General features: G+C 36.9%; 1 protein-coding gene across 1 annotated transcript; it reads left to right on the forward strand.

Annotated features, from left to right (window-relative positions):
- Nucleotides 1-3,072: 3,072 nt before the first annotated feature.
- LOC104280946 (inversin-like) lies at nucleotides 3,073-18,821 on the forward strand (the record flags this gene model as incomplete). The annotated part of the gene is made up of 4 exons (XM_009878765.1): nucleotides 3,073-3,246; nucleotides 8,275-8,442; nucleotides 14,458-14,638; nucleotides 18,712-18,821. Coding segments are annotated over 4 exons (633 nt in total), but the record flags the coding sequence as incomplete, so codon positions are not given.
- Between the last annotated feature and the right edge of the window lie 1,403 nt (nucleotides 18,822-20,224).

The following is a 20,224-nucleotide window of genomic DNA, read 5'->3' on the forward strand; positions in this document are numbered from 1 at the left end:
TGTAGGCACAGAAAAGTAGGTAGAAAAGAGTTTACTGGCAGTTTTCCACTGGCACAGGTTCCTGGCAGTAGAGTCATCTTGAAAATACTAGACAGGTTTTTTTTCCAGAGAGAATTTGCAATTTTGGGGATAACTTTTTCAATCTCAGGGATAATCTGAATTCTGGCAAATGCATTGCTTCTAAGATGTTTCTGCCATTGCTCTTTTCTCTATTGAAACATGCAGGAAAGGAAAGTTTTTCCGACTGCTTAGCAGATAAGCTTGGGATCCAGAACTTTCTTCCAAGTCATCACTTCACGGCAGAACAATGATTGCTTATTAAACTATCGGTCTACCAAAAAAATGCATTCTCCTCCGTTGCAGTTAGTATATGTGGCTGAAAATTTGAAGGAATATTTCTTCAGATTATACTGACAGTAGTTGTCAGCTGTTCTCTGAAACTGTGCTATAGTTTGCATACAGAGTTGAGTCTTTTGGCTAAAAATAATTTTAATAGAATTTAAAAGAATTTTAAGAATCAGCATTGGAACAGTAGATTTTGGATACCAGGAACCGAGTTCTTTGTACCATTTTTTAATCCTATTTTCTCATAATTTTTCCACAGTATAACAGAATCATTTTAGAGACACTATATCTGTTAAGAGACTATGGACTGACCCAGAGCACTTGGAGCTGCCCAGGAACCTTTAGGCCAATCAAGTGCATTTTCTATGAGTAAAAACTAGCAACCTTAAAGATGTGTTATACTCAAGAATTTTATAAAAATGAAAGAATTCAGCTACTAATTGCTTTTCAGATTAAGCATACTTTTCTCACCCTCTACCTAGTAAGACCTCCATCTGCCTGCAGGGCATGTTGATCCATTGCATATTTTATTTACAAACATAAGCAGTAAGCCGTTGAAGGTGGGAGATTTTTCCTTTGTCTTTAATAGGGATGATATTATTTTCTAGCAAGTGAAAGGAATGTGGCAACATTTATGGAATTACTAAAGAAAAGCAGTCAGAAATAAGAGTGCGGATAGGCTAACGAAAAATAAGTAGTGTGAGTACAGGTGTTTTCTGTGGTGATGTTTTAAAAAAAATAATCTTAAATTATTTGGAAGAAACAGAATCTTTTGTGTTTTAGAATGAGGTGATTCATTACAGATTCATTTCCTGAGGAGAGAGATTTGTTGGTGGCTAAGCATGCAACAGAATAATATAGTAGTAACTGATGAAAAAATGTGTAACAGCAAAAATAAAATGCAGTATAGGGAAAGAAACTAATAATAAAAATGCACATTTCCTTAGTTCTTTTTATTATTTTAACTTTGACTCTTTTCAGCTGAATTCATTCAAAAAGCACGATATACTTGTAAATCTTCCAATAAGTATCCATCAACAAGAGATGTGTATGCATGCATGTTGAGCAGGAAATACTGAAAACAAAACAAATGCATTATCCTCTGTGATGTAGAAAAACAGCTATATTTCTTCCGAGACTAGTCTCTCAAGTTATTTAGTGTTGTCTTCCCCTAGTCTAATTCTCAACCGCATCATGTTACATCGTGATTTTTTGCTACTTTTTTTTATTTTGTAATGAGTTTTGAAAATTATTCTTATATTTACCTGTAAAATATAGTGGCAGTAATGAGGACTTTTCTCATCCCTAACTCATTCCCAAATTTATCATGAATTCATTTTGGGTGTATTCTGCGTGGATTAATAGCTGTGCAGACTCTATGCTGTTCTGCTGCTGTACTTCAGTACATCCCTTAATGCGTGTCTGTGTATCAAAGGGATAAAATCCTAAGATTAGGCTTTCCCTGACACCCTGCAGAAGGAAGAGAATTAGCTGGTCACTACTGACTGTAAATACTGTAGGAGAGTACAGTAGCCATGCTGGCCCTGGCAAGAGAAGTTTGCATTTTCAGGCAGGTTTTTTTTGACAGACTTGTCTTGCAGCCTTTCATGGAGGAGCAAGGACTGATGACAATAAACTGTAGAAACAGAAAGAGGTTATTTTATCTGAGCTCATTCATGATTTGCTTTCCCTGTTTTGTATTTTAAAATAAAATAGCGTAGTAAGGAATAAAAAGATTGCATTCATTTATTTTAGGTGTACAAAGCTCAACTCTTCCATTTTTGTTCGACAAAGAGCAGAACAGTAATATATCTTAATCTGCCCTTCCAGTGTTTATGGCTGCTACAAAAAAGAAAACTGTAATGTTTTGATGCCCTGGCACTGGATACTGTGGGGGCCTCTGGAATCCTTTGGCCCATCTCCAGCGTGCCGTTCTGCTGACAAAGTAATTCACAGTTCTGAGTCTTATGATCTGCAGAAATGCCCCCATTCATTAGCACTGCTTGCACTTATCTGCATGGTTACCCTTTATTTTTGTTTTTCTTTTTTTTCCTGAAGACAGCCTAAAGGGACTAAGGTAACATACAGGATTTATAAAATAATTGTAGCAGGCTGAAATATGTTAATTTGCAGGTAGTTCCGCAGACAGAAGAATCCAAAGACATGACTTCCATTGATTTTAGTGTCACTTTTCCTGTGTACATTGTCTAATAAAGCCTCATCAAATGGTGCAGCATTTCCCTGAGTGGGGGGAATTAGTGCAAATTCTCTTCTGAGCTTTCTGTTTTCATTGTATTTATGACTAATTAATACTTTTACATAAACTACCTATATGTGAAATTGGCAAAAACTATTTTGGGAACCACTGGGAGACAGCAAAATTGGAAGACATCGCGCTCCTTTCGCTTTTGGGAAGGTTTAAAGTTATAGTGGGGAAGGAATAGGGATATTTAAAACATGATCACACAAGCTAGATTCAGATGTTTTGCTTCAGTGAGTTATTGCTCCAGCTGTTACTGGTTCTGGCCTGAAACTTAACTGCTGAAGGTCATGTGAAAAACTCAGTAGACTTTGTACTGAAATGGAAGCATCCAAATGTTACATGTAACATCTCCGGTCTGTGGAAGATAACCTCCAAGCAAGAGGCAGAAGCAAGTCAAGGCTGACTGTGTCCTAAATCGCTACAGCTTCTACTGGAATAAATTTCTGGTATTTTTCTTTATCCAGGGAAATTACCGCTTCATGAAACTTTTACTGGCTCGTAGAGGGAACTGGATGCAGAAGGACTTAGAGGATATGACACCTTTACATTTAACTACACGTCACAAAAGCCCAAAATGTTTAGCTTTGTTGCTAAAACATATGGCACCTGGAGAAGTGGATACCCAGGACAGAAACAAGGTAAAAATACTCCTAATTTTAAGACAGCACTTCTAGCAACTTTAGAAAATGATGTTACATCAAACAGTCGTGTATGAAGGATTATCTCAGTCATAACATACATTTTCTGAGTCTTCAAAGTAGTGACTAACACTGGCATTATAATGATCACCTTTAGAAATATTAATATTTTCCTGACAATAATGATGTACAAGTTCATTGCACTGAGTTCATTGACATTCTTGTTGAGAGTGCATAGAATGAGGATTCAGTAAGTGTTCATTTTAAGGTCTAAGTCTTTCTGTAACATTGTGATCCTTGTTAGAATCTGGATAACGTGTTGGTTTTTTACCTTGGAAAAACATTTAGAATAAGGTAATGGTAAGAGTCACTAGAAAAATTTTTACGAAAAGGCTGGTATAGCAGGAGGTGTCCCTGCCCATGGCAGCAGGGTTGGAACTAGATGACCCTTAAGGTCCTTTCCAACCCAAACTCTTCTATGAGTGTAAAAAAAGTTATATTTTTAAAAACTGCCGTTGACAGAAATCCTTCCTAACACTGGGTGATCTATTTTGTCCTGTGTTGGAGCCACCTAAATGGTGGTGATACTGACACAGATGTCCATAGGTGCTGCCTTTTAGAAATGTGTGGTGGGATGGCTTTGGCAAGCAGCAGGATGTCCACCCAGCTGCTCTCTTGCTCCTCCTCCTCAACGGGATAGATGGAAAAAATAGGTCAAAAAAGCTCATGGATTGTGATAAAGATGGGAAGACTGATCACCAGTTACAGGCAGAACAGACATGACATAAAGAAAATGAGTTTAATTCGTTGCCAGTTGAAATAGTTTTGCATGGTGAGAAACAGAGACAAAAAATAGAACACTACCTTCAAACCGCAAGTGCCCCTTTTTTCGTGGGTCAGCTTTTCTCCTCTTCCACTTCTTAGTTTGATCCACAAGTAAAAATGGACCATTTTTCAAGTTGCATCGTCACACGTGACTTCTTGGCCTGGAATAGACTGTGATGCCATTTGTCAAGATTTTCTAACAGGGACAATAAAAAGTATGTTCTTGTTGCTGCTGTTACTATCATCATCATCGTCATCATAAAAGGGACCAATAGGCAGCAGAAGGTCTGCTGTCAATGCACATGCACCGTTGCTTCCATGAGTGCATCATTTAGAGAGAGGGATGTGATGATGAAGCTGATTGACATGCTGGCATGAATCTTTCATTTGAAGCAGAATTTTGACAATTTTTTTTGGTGAAACTGCAGGCTTGCTCCGGAGAAAATGTAATATTAACATCTTCAGGGCTTTACATTGCTACCTTCTTAGAATAAAGTCCTTCAGACTAATTTTCTGCATCCGTAGTGATAATTGTTGCTTGCGAGGCCAGGAAGTTTCCAGGTGACATTCCAGTTATATCATACAGTGCATATATCACTGTGAGGTGTCTCATGTTCCTTTGTAACGTCAAATTGTGCTCAGTAAAATTACCAGCCTGCTTCAGAAGCATGCTTACTTCTTAGGGCCTCAGGAAATAATCTACTGAAGTTCCTTAAAAGAGGACTAGTGTTAAAATAGCCTAGCCAGAAGAGAAGATAGATCTTAAAAGGAGAGTAGTACAGTTCTTAAAGCAACTACTGTAATCTGTTAGTCTTTGTAGAGAGAGGTGATAGCACACTAACCCATTTTAAAAGAAGGAATAGTTATTTAGACTATAGTAACTATATGGTTTTAAGGTGCTCAGGTTAGTGTCATTTTTAAGTGCTTAGCAATGCTTGATTTTAAACTGATGTGAAACAATTGCCTTCATTAGCAGTAATAGTAGGGTATGAGAAGGCCCAGGATTTTCACACAGTCCTGACAGACCTTCCAGATAAAGTATTTTTTGTGTTTCCACATATATTTTGAGCAAAACAGTTTAATCTCTCTTGTTGGCATGCTTGAGAGGTGAGCAGGTAGTAGACAAAATTCTAGTAGTTATTGCAAACCTATTAGTCTGGGAATATCTGGTTGAAATTTCACATGCTTGAGCTGTTTGCCTGTCCTGAAATCTGAACAAGACTACTTTCAAAGAACCTGGAGTTCCCTAAGCCAAATGTTTTTTCTACAAGGATATAGTAACAAAAAATCAGATGCTATGAATGTAGATAGCAAAAGGAAGACTAAAATCCAATTACGTAACTACCATTGGTGATGGAGGCTTTTAAAGCTTTGAGCAGGAAGGTCTCTCTCTTACAGTTTTTAAGTTATCTTGGAACTGGTGAAAAAGCTCCCCACCAGACACTAATCTACTGATTCAAATGTGAGTGCCTTGAGCAAGCCTATCAGCTTGGCAAGGCTGGTCTTAGTGAAATCATCATTCCATATCTCACATGGTGGGTTTTCATTTTACTGTGAGAGTACATAGTAAGAGAAGGGGACTGGCCTTGCTCTGAAATCCTGATTTGATTTTTATCATCTAGGAAGCAGAATAAGACAGCTGTGAGCCATGTTTTCAGCAAATGAATCTTCGATCCCTTTGGACAATGGAGTTGAGCCAGTCTGTGCCCTAGCAGTCAGCTCTTTGCCTTCCAGGATGTTCTAAAGCGTATCATGGAAACTCTACAGTAGTCGTTTTGGAGGGGTCATGCTGATTTTCTGGTCATGTTAATTCATTAACAAAGGTATATGGAAACCAGCCAAAACCTTGTAGGAACCTGGCCTGTTGTTTAGCAGATTTCCAAAGCAGAATTAAAGCATTGCCAGATTTTCTACAAAATGTAGAACACTTGTTATTGCAGTTCGTGTCATGAGTAGTCACAGGAGGAAACATGGAATTCACGTTGATGAAAGGCTGTCTCAGGGACAGAGTCCATCCTGTTTACCCCTGTTGGACACAGCGTATTTTGTTTCCCTTACTGCAACTGTGTGCATAAAGATTGTCAAATGTAGTTCCTGAACATGAAAACAACTGTCTTTTATATCTGCTTCCATGTCAGCAAATGACTGAACAGCAGGTTGTAGGTGAGAGAAGCCAGTAAGCCAAGGCTAGATTTGCCTTATGGTAATCAAAAGGTTTTGCTTTCATTGCAGCTCTGTTTCTAGGTATACTGGTCAGTTCCACTTAAGAAATAGCATTTGTTAACTTACTACAAATTTCTACTGCTATAAGGGGTTTTACCAATTCAAATTCTGACAGACTGTGAAGATTTGAATATGCTTTATGGTGCTAGGCTGTATATTGTTGCATGTGGTGTCAATTATCAGATTTTTCCTTGCAGCCCCTCCAGTTATGTCTTAGAAAGAGCTCTTTTTCACTTAACCACCAAGTAGACGAAAAGGTTGTGCTATCATATTATATTACCATGGTCCTTTTTGCTTTCCTTCTTTACAGAGATGTTAAGGATTTGAAAGTGAACTCACACATTCTATCTCACTGCTCAAGGATGTTAATCCAGAGTATCCTAGGCTTATACACAAATCATAGAATCATAGAATGGCCTAGGCTGGAAATGTCCTGCAAGAGTTATTTTTCTTTGTTTTCAAATCAAAGTGTCATGTAATAATTTGCAGGGATGATGGGAGAAGAGAGGTGGGAAGTAAAATTCATTCTGTATCTTGCAGTTCTCTGCTGTTTGGCGGTTTGGAGGGATGTGCCTAATAAATAAAAACTTGTTAATGTAACAATATTTTGCTGTTTGGAAAACCCACACACATTGGTTTGTTTATGTGATCATGAACATGGATAATGCCTGGAAAAAAAACCTGACAGTCAGGGATTGACAATAGGAGCATGTGTTGCCTTTTGATGTTTTACTGGACTGCCATGGGTCAATGAGCATTAGATTCAGTAATGTTCAGCCTCAGAATTCTGAGTAATCAAAGACAGTGCAGAAAGGCAAAACCTTTGCTCAAGATGGATCCAAATCCAACGTCAGTATTCAGTGCCATCTTCCTCTAGTGGAGGGTAATTTTGTTATATACTTCTCCATCAATTTGTGTTATTCCAGGAGACTCCCAAATTTAAGAGGGATGAAACTAATTACTGCAGTTGTTCTGTAGCGCAGCTCTGGTGTTGCAGAGTGCTTCAGATGATCATTCCAACTTGGACATGATTGATTAATACCAAGCTGAGACGTTTTCTCCAGGTCTGAAATTGCTACACTTGATGGCATTGCCCTGTTGGCATGGACAGTATTCTCCTGCTGTAGTCCAAGAAATCTTCATGTGAAGCATTTGATCTCCCACCAGAAACACTTGTATTCCAAGTATAAAGACTTCTCAGTGTGGATGTCATGTGAGATGTAGCTTAGACCTAATTCAGACCTCAGTGGCAAAGATGTGTATCTACTCTTACTCAGATAGGTAGGGTCTCTTGTTCAGTTTTGTTTAAAGCCTGTATTTCCACTGATTTTGAGTTGTCATGCACCCTGGCTACATGTGCTCTATTTTCTGTCAGTCCTCTTCATTGAAGTATAATACAAGATTATTGCTCATCTCTGCTTGGTGCTGGTGGCACCATGAATGGAATGCTGCATCTTCTGTGACAGAGCGAGGGCACAGACGTACTGGAGCCAGTCAATGGAGAGTGACAAAGCTGATGAGCAGATTGGAGCATCTGACATCAGGGAGGAGCTGAGAGACCTGCGTATGTTTAGCCTGAAGAAGAGTCAGTTCAGGGATCATTTTACCAACATGCATAAAGACCCGATGGGAGGCAGTAAAAAAGATGGAGCCAAACTCTTCCAGATGGTCTCTGGTGAACAGACAAGAGGCAACGGGTGCAAGTTTGGAATATTAATAAGTTCTGTTTAAACCTGAGAAAATATTTCTTTACTGTGAGGGAAGTCAAATACCAAAACAGGTTGTCCAGAGAGGTTGTGGAGTCTTTATCTGTAGAGATAACTAAAAATCTGACTGGAGAGTGTCCTGATCAGGCGATCTCCTTCTTTCTGCAGAAATATATCTAAATCATATTTCAGATTCTAACCAACTTTAATTTTCATCTTTTATTAATAATAAATTAAATTAATTTTTGAAAAACTTGGGAATACTGTGTTCCAGCAAACTGCATTGCATTGGAGTGCCTACTACAATAACCCAGAGCATGTGAAGCTTCTCATAAAACACGATTCAAATATTGGAATCCCTGATATTGAAGGAAAAATCCCACTTCACTGGGCAGCGAACAACAAGGACCCTAGTGCGATTCACACAGTGAAATGTATTCTGGTAAGAAAGTCTGTTAACGCTTTCTGGATTTATTACTTTACTCTGATAAAAATATTTCTTATGCTCTTGGAATTTTTCGTTTGAGTCCACTGACGCTTTGAGAATGAAATAATTTGCTTTTCATAATATCCAGAATTTTATAAGAAATAATCTTAAATATTTTTGCTCTCCTGAAAGTTTTTTGTGAATATTTTTTCTCTAACTAATGGGCTATGTATATTCTCTTAATTAGTTTGATATGTGTAACAATTCATTTTGGGGGAAGGGGAGAAGGAAGGGGTTGCAAGTTCTGGTTAAAATGGACAGTCATATTACTCATCTCAGTAGCATCTCACATACTGATTTCTCTGTGGTGTGCCTTTTCTTCATTATTTGAAAGTTTATTTCTAATTAATTGTACTGAAAAGTCTAATTTAATTTGGTTTTTCGAGTCAGAATTTGAGGAGATATTTGATCAATTATCAATTAAGTCCATGATCGTTTTACTTAGAGACATTCCAAATGTTTTTGTGTACTGATTTAGTACTTTTTCCTTAATGACATATTCTCTTTCTGTAATATTTCAGTTTCATTTTCTACACTGATATTTACAAGTGTGCAATGAAATCATGTGCTCAGCTTGATTTTTATTCTGTGGAAATCTCAGAATTTCACCATCATGGAAAGATACAGAAGTCTCATTTTTTGTTTGGGTTTTTTTTTTCACTTGTATTACAACAATTTCTCTATATCTTTGTTTTTTAAAGGTCTTTCAGAAGCAGGCAGCTATTGATTGTAAGCTAACTACAATGACTTAGATGTCTGTTTGCCTGATTACCTTGCAAGTTGAAAAATTATGTGTGGCAGATGAGAATTTGCTTTGCTGTTCTCCAGACCACGCTGATACTTATTCTTTTAATCTAAAAGTAGTTTTGGTAAGTTTCCAGTGTTAAATGAGTATGATTGTATTTCTCTACGAGTTCTGTTTATTTAAGATAATTGCAATTTGGACTCAGTTATGAAATAATTTGTCACAAACAAAACTTGGTCACAAAGTTTGTATATACTGTGCACTTTTCTGCCACGCTAGAGAAATTATTTTGTGAAAAGTAAGTAAGGATTTCTGTGTACAAACTTTTTCAAACATTAGGTGTCAAAGTTAAAGGGTTTTAGAAGTTGTGGTGGGTAGGCCCCACCCAACAGCCTGATGCCTGCACAGCCACTTGCTCCCTTCCCTCTTGCGAGGCTCGGAGACTGTAGAAGGAAGGCGAGAGAACTTGTGGATAAAGATAATGACAGTTTTATTACAGAAATCCAAAGCTGCATGCAAAAGAGAGAATTTATTTTCTACTTCCCATTAGTTGGCAGATATTAGCCATTTCCACAAAAGTAGGACAGGAACCTCGGCATGCTCAGTTGTTGCTTGGGAAGCCAAGTGGTGGAGCCATGAGCATCACTCTTGCCTTGTCCTTTCCCTGAGGTTTTTTTTTTGCGGAGTACGCTGTTATGTGGGATGGAATATTGCTTGGGTCAGTTGGGGTCAGCTGTCCCAGCTGTGTCCTCTCCTAATCTGTTGCCCACCCCCAGTCCCCTCACTGAGAGAAGTAGGACAGGGCAGAGCATGAAAAAGAGAAATCCTTGATTCTGTGCAAGGGATATTCAGCAACAGCTAAAATGTGGGTGTGTTATCAACAGTTACAGTCACAAATAGAAAGCCCAGCACCATACCTGCTGCTGTGAGGAAAATTAACTCAATAACAACCAGATGCACTGCAAAAGGTCAAAAGTACCTGTCTCCTTACTGAAGATGTTCTCAGAGATTCTCTTTAGGTAATACAGAACCATAAGCTGTGCCAGATTTTGTTGGTTTGTGGGTTTGGTTTTGTTTTGATTTTTTTTTTTTTTATACACTGACAGTTGAAAGAATGTCTTCTTGATTCAGTCTAGGCTTTTTCATGCATCAGCTAAATTTATACCGATATAATCAGCAAATATTTATACCTTTATAAACCTATTGATAGATTTAGATAATAAGTTTAAATGAAAAAGTAATTTAGCTTACAGAATATGCTGTAAAAGTTGATGATACAGAAACTTTGTAACTAGGTAATCTGTTGATTGAATCTGTTGTTGAGTGTAAATACCTTTTGTTGTTGTTACTCCTGAATTTAAAATCCTTTAGTAAGATCATGTCTTCAAACAGAAGTGTTTTTTCTTACTTGTTTTGATAGCAAGCTGTCTGGCAGAGCTCACAGTCTTCCCCTCCTTTCTTAGCTGCTTTTTGCTGTATTACTTACCCAAGCATCACCTTTAATTCTCATCTCTCTGGCAGTCTTCACATTCACATTAACTTAACAGTTTTTCACGTTCTTTCTGCATGATATTTCTAATGTACTTACCCGTACAGTTAAAATATCTGTCATCTTGTATCTTAACTTACATAACTTCATTTCTATGTTTTCATGTGAATATTGTCCTGTAGTGATAGCAGTGCAAAAGGCCTACTGTTATCTTTTTTTTTTTTTTTTTTTTTTTTTTAAAATCTCATCCAACACAAACCATTTCTCTCTGCTTTCACGATAGGGTGCTATAAGCTGTAAGCTTCGTGCCCTTGCTGAGATAGCAGTCGGATATTGGTATCTACCACTGGTCTGTCTGCATTGGCAACATTTGCCTCCCGACTTAGTTAATGAAAACCAACACTGCCATTGTTTCTCTCATGTTATCTTTAGCACTCTGGAAGAATTCCTCAGTTGTTTTTTTTCTCTAGTGTCCTACTCAGAGTTCTCCAGTGCTGCTTTACAAAAACTTGACAAAAGTTCAGCTGCTGGTTTCATAGAGACTACAGCCCACGATACTGAAAAATACTATCTTGTTTCTCCATGCTCTGCTGTCTGGCTATGCCCATTTGTTGTCTTCTGTTTATAAATTCATAAAATTAAGGGTCATCTTCCTGTTTGATGTGTGTGTAGTACTTAACCCATTGGGATTGTCAAAGTAAAGAATAATGAAGAGAGCTTAAATGAATGCCAATCAAGTAGGATAGGTGTGCAGGGATGACAGTTCTACACAAATTAAGTTATAACTAATCTTGAAGTCCATGAAATACACTCGTAACATATTTAGAAAGTAAATGTGTCAAGTAGAGAGAAACTCTCATCTGGAGATCCTCTCATGGTCAACTTCCTTTTCCACCTTTCCAGATTCAGCAGTGCTGGGTTACATGAAAAACAATGGGAAGATTTAAGGAGAAAAGAACAGAATAAGGTTCCATTAATATGGTGGAAGCAGCTGCTTAGTACTCTCTGTCTATTTTGTATCTCTTCTCTCTATTTATTCTTCATGGTAAGAGATATGACATTTATTTATACAAAACTTTCCATTATTGCCTGCAATTCCACTGTTCTAATTGCTGCAGAAAAATGCATGGCTTCCCTTTCTTCTGTATATTGTATATTAAAATATTGATACAGTATTTATTACAGTTTACTTATAGCTAGTTTTACACCAGTATCACTTACAATCCAAAGCAATGATATTCTTGAATGTAGGCAGAAAGAAGCCTAGAAAATTTTAGTTTAAGTGTCCAGAAATTTCAAAAGACATGAGTACTTTTTAGACTAGAGTATAAATAATGCCATTTTGCAAAATTAACACTTGATTATGGGCATATGTTCCGGGGAACATCGGTGACTTTGAGCCAGGAGTTTTAGTAGTCATTTATTTAGGACGTTGTTGTGCTTTTAGAAAGCTTGAAAATTAGCTTTCCAGCGTACATCAATAAATTATGAGTAAAGTGAAGAAGTATTTCTTTCCTTGTTTGTCCATTTTGTTCAAATAAGTTTTCGTCTGGTAGAGTTAGAATTTCGGTTATAACTTTTCTGAGTGTCACCATTCATTTTTAGTCCTTCTTAAAAGTGATTCTCATAAAGATCACTTCTGAATTTTTGCAGTGGGCTCTATACTCCCCCTGCTGAGCTCTTTGAATAGACAGAAAGTAAGTGTATTATCAGTTAGCTTTCTCTGGAGAATTATTAAAGCTAGGGAAGGACATAAAACTTCACTTTTCACTGTAATGGCTCAGATAAAATGCTTTTGAATGCTTATTAAAAGAAGCATTAGTCATATTTTGATTATCGTAGTTTGTGCATGTAACAGTGTTAACTTTTTATTTTTAGTTAAAATATTCACGTTTGTATCCTTTTTTCATAGTTTTAATAGATTATCTGTTATTGTACTAGTGGCTAGATATAGTAATGAACTAGAGGATGTTTCAAGTATGTTAATTTTTTTCTCGTGGCAAAACATGCCTAAATACTGATATCTAAAACTCTGGCACGGTTTTTTAGTATGTGAGACAGGCAACTGAATTAATATTTACATACAGTATGTAAACATTCAACTTTAGGAAACTCATATTGACCAATTATTAGGAGGTTTAGGTTGACACAGTTAGTAAGATAGTGAGAAACAAACATCAACACGTTTCAGAGTTCATGTTAACTACTGCAGTATTAGTTTAGCCAGTTTGCACTTAGGAAATATGGTTAAATATAACTTGAAATTTATTTATTTTTATTATCTGTTAAATAGAACTTACAACCTTGGTCAATTAATATTTGGCATAGAAAACATAACTCAGGAGTTTCCTCACTTCCTGCTTCTTGATTTACCGCTTTCACTGTCAGGTGTTTGTTTTGTCTGTAATAGTTACTGCATTTCAAATAATGTAAATACAGATGATTTTATGGCCTATTTGTGTTATCTAGAGAAGTCAATAGGAAAAATCGCAGCTAGTACAGGGAGAAAGGGATCAGGAACTTGCTATAACTGTTAACAAGCTGCACGGATCACGATCTCTCCCCTCCTCTTTCATAACTATATTGTAATATAGATACAGTGTGTGTCTGTATTTTAAGGAGCATCATTTTTCTCAGTCACTGTGGGTTAAATCACACTCTGGTGTTGGAATTTAACCTCAGAACCACATTCCTGTTTTCTTTTGCGCAGGTTTCCCCAGACTTCAGTGAATTGTTCTGAATTGATGGCGGTAGAATGGCAGACTTACTTGCTATAGTTTATTTAAGCTTCTGCTCTAGATGTTCGGTGTCCTACATCGAGTTTCTATTGGTTTATTGTTTACCTTTTTCTTTAGATAACGTCTTTTTTCAGGAAAGTGAAGTTTAAAGTTTGTTTTTCATATTCGCCGTTTGGAGATCTCTGCAACGCTAAGATGGTGTTCATTTGTACCTGTTCTGTTCTTCGGCCTGAGAAAGAAAGTCTTGAAGAGAAATACGTGTAGAAAAAAGTTGAGAGAGGAAATTATAATGTGAAACTATATAGCTAGGGGTCTTGTCTGGAAATAATTTATCATGTTTTTTTAGGAAAATAGGAAAAAAACCCAAGTTATATCTATTAATACATATCTTATGTGATCAAGTGACTAATCACAATATTTTACAAGATTCTTTTATTCAAAATTAAGCCCATTACAAGTAGATGTGTTCATTCGAAATACTCTCTAACTTCTATTCTGTCAGCTAGAGACCTTCACATCCCCTTTAGAAATACTCCGATGGTCATGTGATTTTTTTTTAAATGCTAGAAAAGTATAATGAAAACCATAAGATTAACTTGTGAAAAATCAGGAGTGTCCTAGGAGAAAAATTTGAAGGTATATATGTCATGTTCAATTTAGAAAATCATCTAAGAAGATATAGTTAATATCACCAGAGCCTGAGTTAGTCTTGTACATATCTGTCTCTGTAAGGATCCACTTGCACAACAGATTGGAAAAACTACAGGATATGTGCTGAAAATCAGATCTTGTACATTAAATAAGCATTAAAAAATCTGTAAGAAGTACTTGAAAATACCCTACGCTGTGAGAAAAGTATTTTGTTGTAGATTTACATTCTACTGAAAAAGGACAGTTTATCTCCTTATTATAAGACTCAAAAAAAAAATCTGTTTGGAGCATATAGTTTTTCTCTTCGATGTAAATATTTTTTAAATTTTGTACTTTTTTTTTTAAAGGAAGCTGCACCTACAGAATCTCTGCTTAACTGGCAAGACTATGAAGGACGAACTCCCCTTCATTTTGCTGTTGCTGATGGGAATGTAGCAGTTGTTGACGTCCTCACCTCCTATGAAGGCTGCAATGTGACATCTTACGACAACTTGTTTCGAACCCCCCTTCACTGGGCAGCTTTACTTGGTAAACAGGAGAATGCTGAAGTAATTTAATAATTAATTGACTGTGGTGTTTAATCTTTGTCTCTGGTTTTTATTTAATTCCAGCCTGGCATTATGCTAACTGATCTCTTAGAACTATAGTAGTTTCTGCTACACCGGGATTAAAAGTTCTGTGCAGACTGATTTTTTGGCTTCAGATTCTCCAAAACGTTCTAACGTACATTATTTCAGCGGGCTTTATATGTTCACAATTTAGGAATAGTTAGAACATACTGAGATGTTCTTGAAAATGTGGCTTTGTATATAGTTAAAGAGACAAACTGTGACTCTAGAGCAGTGTATGCAAGATAATCCATTGGGGTGTGTGAAGAAAATATCAGAACTTCTGTTTATGTTTATTTTTCATCTGAAAAAATAAAATAACTTTATTAATATTTAATATATGGATTGATGTTAGCACCCTCATTTGGTCTGTATGTAAGGCAGTCACATGTTGTTTGTGAGGTGCCTGAGGGAAGCAAGTGCTCCACAATGCAGAGGGATTGACAGTGGCATCATCACTCGTTTGTTCCCTTACAGCTTATTGCAGTGTATTACAGTTTATGTGTGCCCAGTTAAGTGAATTTATGGATTATGTTATCTCATTTTTACTAAACTACGCCTCACAAAATAGGCAAGTGACTTAAAAAGAAACTGCAGATAATCAAATCATGTCAGCACAAGTGAACAACAAAAAACTGGCAGAATTGTCACTGTTCCTGCTCCTAATACAGACTCTTTTATCAGCCACGTTGTGACAGTCTAATCAGATCTGAGATGGGGTTTTATTCTGTTCAGATTGCTATCCTGAGACTCAGATGACTCTGGAAGTTACAACCTTCTGCGTAGTTTGGCCTTACAAGTTACAAAACTGGATCATTGTGACACAGGTAAAAACCTGGTTAAATATAAATAGTGAAGAGAGGAAGGACAATTCATTAAATGACAGGCACAGAAATAACATAATTTAGAAAATTGAAGCCCTATTTTCCGTTTTCTTGTTCTCAGGAGGAAAAAAAATGAACACCATTTACCGAATAAAACGAAAGCATCTTCAGACACAAAAAAATCCTTTTTAACAGATTTCATCCCTATGACTCTTGGGGGTGCTGCAGAAAAAGAATGCCAATAAAAGAATCAGATTGCTCGCTGGAGCAAATTACTGCAACTCCAGTGACAATACACATGTAGTTTGATAATGTTTGTTTTAGAAAAACACCCCCAAAACCCAAGCAAACAAACAAACAAAACCAACAACAACAAAAGAAGGAAGACTGTTCTCAGAATTACATTTGCATTCAAGTAGGGCTATTGAATTTTTACAGAGAAATTGTGAAACATTTTAATTGTCATGGAATTTTTCTTCGAAAGAAATAGTAATTATTACTTGGTTCTGTCCAAGAAGCAAGATTTATCATGTTTTGAAATTGATAGTATTCAAGTTCTGTCTGTTGGAAAAATGGGTTGTCTAATCAGTGTGGAATAAAGAGGGAAGATGTGCCAAGACCTCCAGAGTCCTTTGTGAATTTGATGAAGTCTCACGGCGACATGTGCCGATGAGGAAGTTCTGACTGGTAAAATGTGATTAAATTTTAGGGTTCTGTTTTTAAGTTAGGTCCTGAATGCTGTATATAAATCTCAAAGAGTCTAAAATATTACTACAGGAGTTAACAGTAAGAGGTTTTTAAATAGTGCATGGGTACAGCCACAGATACTTTGTTAAAGGTGATGGATTGCATGTGATTGTATCTTAGGGCATTGCTGCTCCTCTTACCTTTTCTTTTGTGTAGTTAAAAGTCTCAGCCAGGTTACATCTCTTCTAAATAAAAGTGTGACAAAAATGACAGTTCTCAATGCCACAAATTCAGTTTTAATGTTGTTGTGGTTTAAGCCCAGCCAACAGCTGAGCACCGCGCAGCCTCGTGCTCACTCCTCCCCGCTCCCGGTGGGATGGAGAGGAGAATAGCAAAAAAGAAGTAAACCTCATAGGTTGAGAGAAAGGTTCAATAACTAAAATAAATTAAAATGTAACAATAATGGTAGTGTCGTAATTATTATAATAATGAAAAGGAATATAACAACAACAAAAAAAGAAAAATAAAACCCAGGCCAAGTGATGCTGAATGCAGTTGCTGACCACCCGCTGACAGATGCCGGAGCAGCGATCCGTCCCTCCCGGCCAGCTCCCCCCAGTTCACCCAGTGAGCGTGGTGCCCTGTGCTGTGGAATCGCCCTTGGGCCAGTTCGGGTCAGCTCTCTGGGCTGTGCTCCCTCCCAGCTTCTGTGCACCTGCTCGCTGGCAGAGCATGGGAAACTGAAAAATCTTTGACTTCGGATAAGCGCTACGTAACAACTACTAAAGCATCCGTGTGTTACCGGCATTATTCTCACGCTAAACCCAAACTGCGGCACTCTGCCAGCCACTGGGAAGTACGTCAACTCGACCCCAGCTGGAACCAGAACATTAATGTCCAAGTGAGATCCATCTTTGAACCGATTTATTTACTGTTGCACCCAATAAAAAAATTTCTTTCAACTCTCTCAAACCTTATTCCTCATAGATGACTTGGGTGGAACTCCTGTCCTGACTATAGAGTTCATTTACCGTTTTTCTAGTTGTGTATCGAAAGTTGAGAGAACTTTTGTTCCAGGCTCAGTACTCCTCTGTTTCTCTTGGTAGGATTGCACTCAGAACTGTTAAATCTCTTCTTTGTAGTTTTTGTGGTAGGAAGGGACAGAATGTTTTGGTGTTCTGGGTCCCAGCTCATCTTAATGGCTGAAAGGAAAAAGGAGCCTTCCTGTACACCCTAAAAAAAAATAATCCTCACATAACTTTAATCCTTTTTGACCCAAGGTGACCATTTTCTCTCATTTCTGGTATTTATATACATATAAAGTGCCATTCCACAAAAGAAGGTTTGCCTAGTCCTCCCTCTCTTAGGTGTTTAAAAGCTACATACCACAACTATCCCGTGACTTCTTTCTGTAATTGTCAGTGTTTTTGTTATAAAGCCTACTGCCACTAGAAGGATTCTCCTACTTTTTTCTTTTATTCTAAAGCAATTCAAGTCAACTGCAAAAGTAACAAGCTGCAAAATTGATTTCCCCACATGTAAATTACTGGAAGATTTCTGTAAAATCAGATTATTTTTATGTGATTTATGCCTTTATAGTATCTCATAAAATGCCAAATCATTAAAATGTTCTATGAGCCTCATATGTCTAAAAAAGCAAGCATATGGGAGGATCAGTTGACTTATAGTGACAATATTTTGTGTCATGTCTTTCTTTTCCTGTCTGTGAAGTGGATATAAAGTTTATCCATCTCCTCCAAAATGTTATGATTTTAATCTAGAAACGTTCTAATCTGGTTTGACGGAAAGAGTTGTGTATGTCAGATTGTTGTTTGTTGCAGATGTGGCAGCCAGTGGTAGACTAGCCTTCAGATTCTGCTGAAATTTTGATTGAATAAAACTTAGCTGAATAATTTAGACTTAATTTCTGTAAAACAATGTGACGTAGGTCAGCGTTGGTTTAGCTGACTTTTTGGTGTGGATGGACAAATTTCATCATCATCGTCAATCTGTGCTCACTTCAGTGCCTCTGCCTGACCTCTCCCTCAAAAGCAGCACCTCAGCTGAACTGTCAGAAGGTTTTTCTGGAAATACTCAGTTAATTAGTTGCAGTGCTAATGTCACAGTTGTCTGACCAGCTACTGCTGGTTTCTTTCTTTAAGAAAATGCTCTGGTGATTTATATTAGAAGAAAAAAAAAATCTTTCCACATGTTCCTATTCATAGGTCACTCTGATTTACAGATGCTCCTCAAAAATGAGGATGCAGAATGTGGAACACTGTTGGGAAGCAGGTGCATGCCAGGCTTAATAGTTCAAATGTCAAGTCTCCTTTCTTTTGTTTAGACTATAATGGCAACAACACAAATATGCTACTGTTTATTGAAGTCTGATAATTTTTTTCTAAGGTTTTTGTTGGTTTTTTTAAAAGGCAAATGGTTAGGTTTAAATATGTATCTGATTTTACTGTTTTATTTTCTTCAGGTCATGCACAGATTGTCCATCTCTTATTAGAAAGAAATAAGTTTGGAACTATCCCATCTGATAGTCAAGGTGCAACACCCCTACATTATGCAGCACAGAGCAACTTCGCTGTGAGTAGCACTTAGACTAAATGTGAAGTAAATATATTTTGCTGGAATATTTATAATGTAACAAAGCATTTGAGTTGGTTTTAAAATCATATAAACATGATGATGTCTGCACAAGCTTAATTCAGAGTTTTCCAATGTTATGTTATATAAATATGATTAATTTCAAACTGTGAAAAGTAGATTTTGAAAAAATAAATTGCTGTACGAAGAAAGGCCCTTTGATCTATACGCTTGCATCAGAACACACAACAATGTAATCTAGGTACTTGAATAGGCAGAATGGCACCTGCTATTTTAAAGTGCTTTCACTTTTTAAGGCTCATTATAGCAAAATCTAAGCAGTTACAAGGTATCTGGTATTTGCCCAGCTGCTTCAGTACCAGTCAAACCAGTCTTTGCCTTCAAGAAGGTGATTAACTGATGAATACTTGCTATTATGAATGAGCCATTGTCTCATAAAGCATGGCTAAAGAGTGAGTATTTGTGTCATAATTCTGCACGAGCACTATAATTTTCAAAGGTTTTTGAAGTTTGATATTTTTAATTATTTTTTTAAACTCAGAGAACAAAGAAAATTCGTTTCTCGGACAGCCTAATTCTTACGTTTTGGTTGCATAGGTGATTTTTTTCCAGAGCAAGATCACATATGGTAGAGCTAAGTTTAAAAGTCAGCAGTTTAGTGATTGCTGGTCATAGATGTTATTATAGAAACAGTTCTCATGCACTGGAACTTAAAAAGGCTTTTTTCATGCTGCTCTGTGTCATAGTTAAGTTACACCATGCATAGTAGCTGAAAGCTCTCATCCAGATTTTCTTCAGTTCTATTTTTCATAACCTCCCTTTACAAAAAGGGTTATTTAGTGCCTAATTAATGTGGTTATGCAGCACATGTAGCAGCATTTTCTTAACAGGGTTACTAATTTGGGTCATTCTTGCCTACTCGCATATTAATTAAGCTAATAGTATTTTCGTGCCCTTGAGAACCATTGAAATTAAGAAATCCAAGAAGTACTACTGAAAGAGGGAACTGACCAATGTGTGTTAATACCACAGCTATCACCTTCTGTTTCCTTCCAAGAGTGAGTTTTTGGGTTTTCGTTGGGTTTCTTTGGAGGTGGTCTTGGTTAAGATCATATAGATTTTTTTTTTAGTTCAGACTTTCATTGGAGCATATCCCTGTGTATACTTTACACTTGTGTAGAGAGGTTTTTTTAATTGATGCTGATTATTGTTAATTATGTGGTATGTACAGTTCGGGTCTGACTCACATCTGAGTGGTTTATGTTGTAAAAGCCTTTCTATCCTTTCTATGGGAAGGATAGAATATTTTTATTTGCATCTGATTGCAATGTTGTTTTACTGCTACTACTAATTCTTCTTTCTTCTTTCTTCTTTCTTCTTTC

The sequence above is a fragment of the Apaloderma vittatum genome, unplaced genomic scaffold (assembly GCF_000703405.1).
Source record: "Apaloderma vittatum isolate BGI_N311 unplaced genomic scaffold, ASM70340v1 scaffold44501, whole genome shotgun sequence".
Taxonomy (NCBI): Eukaryota; Metazoa; Chordata; class Aves; order Trogoniformes; family Trogonidae; genus Apaloderma; species Apaloderma vittatum.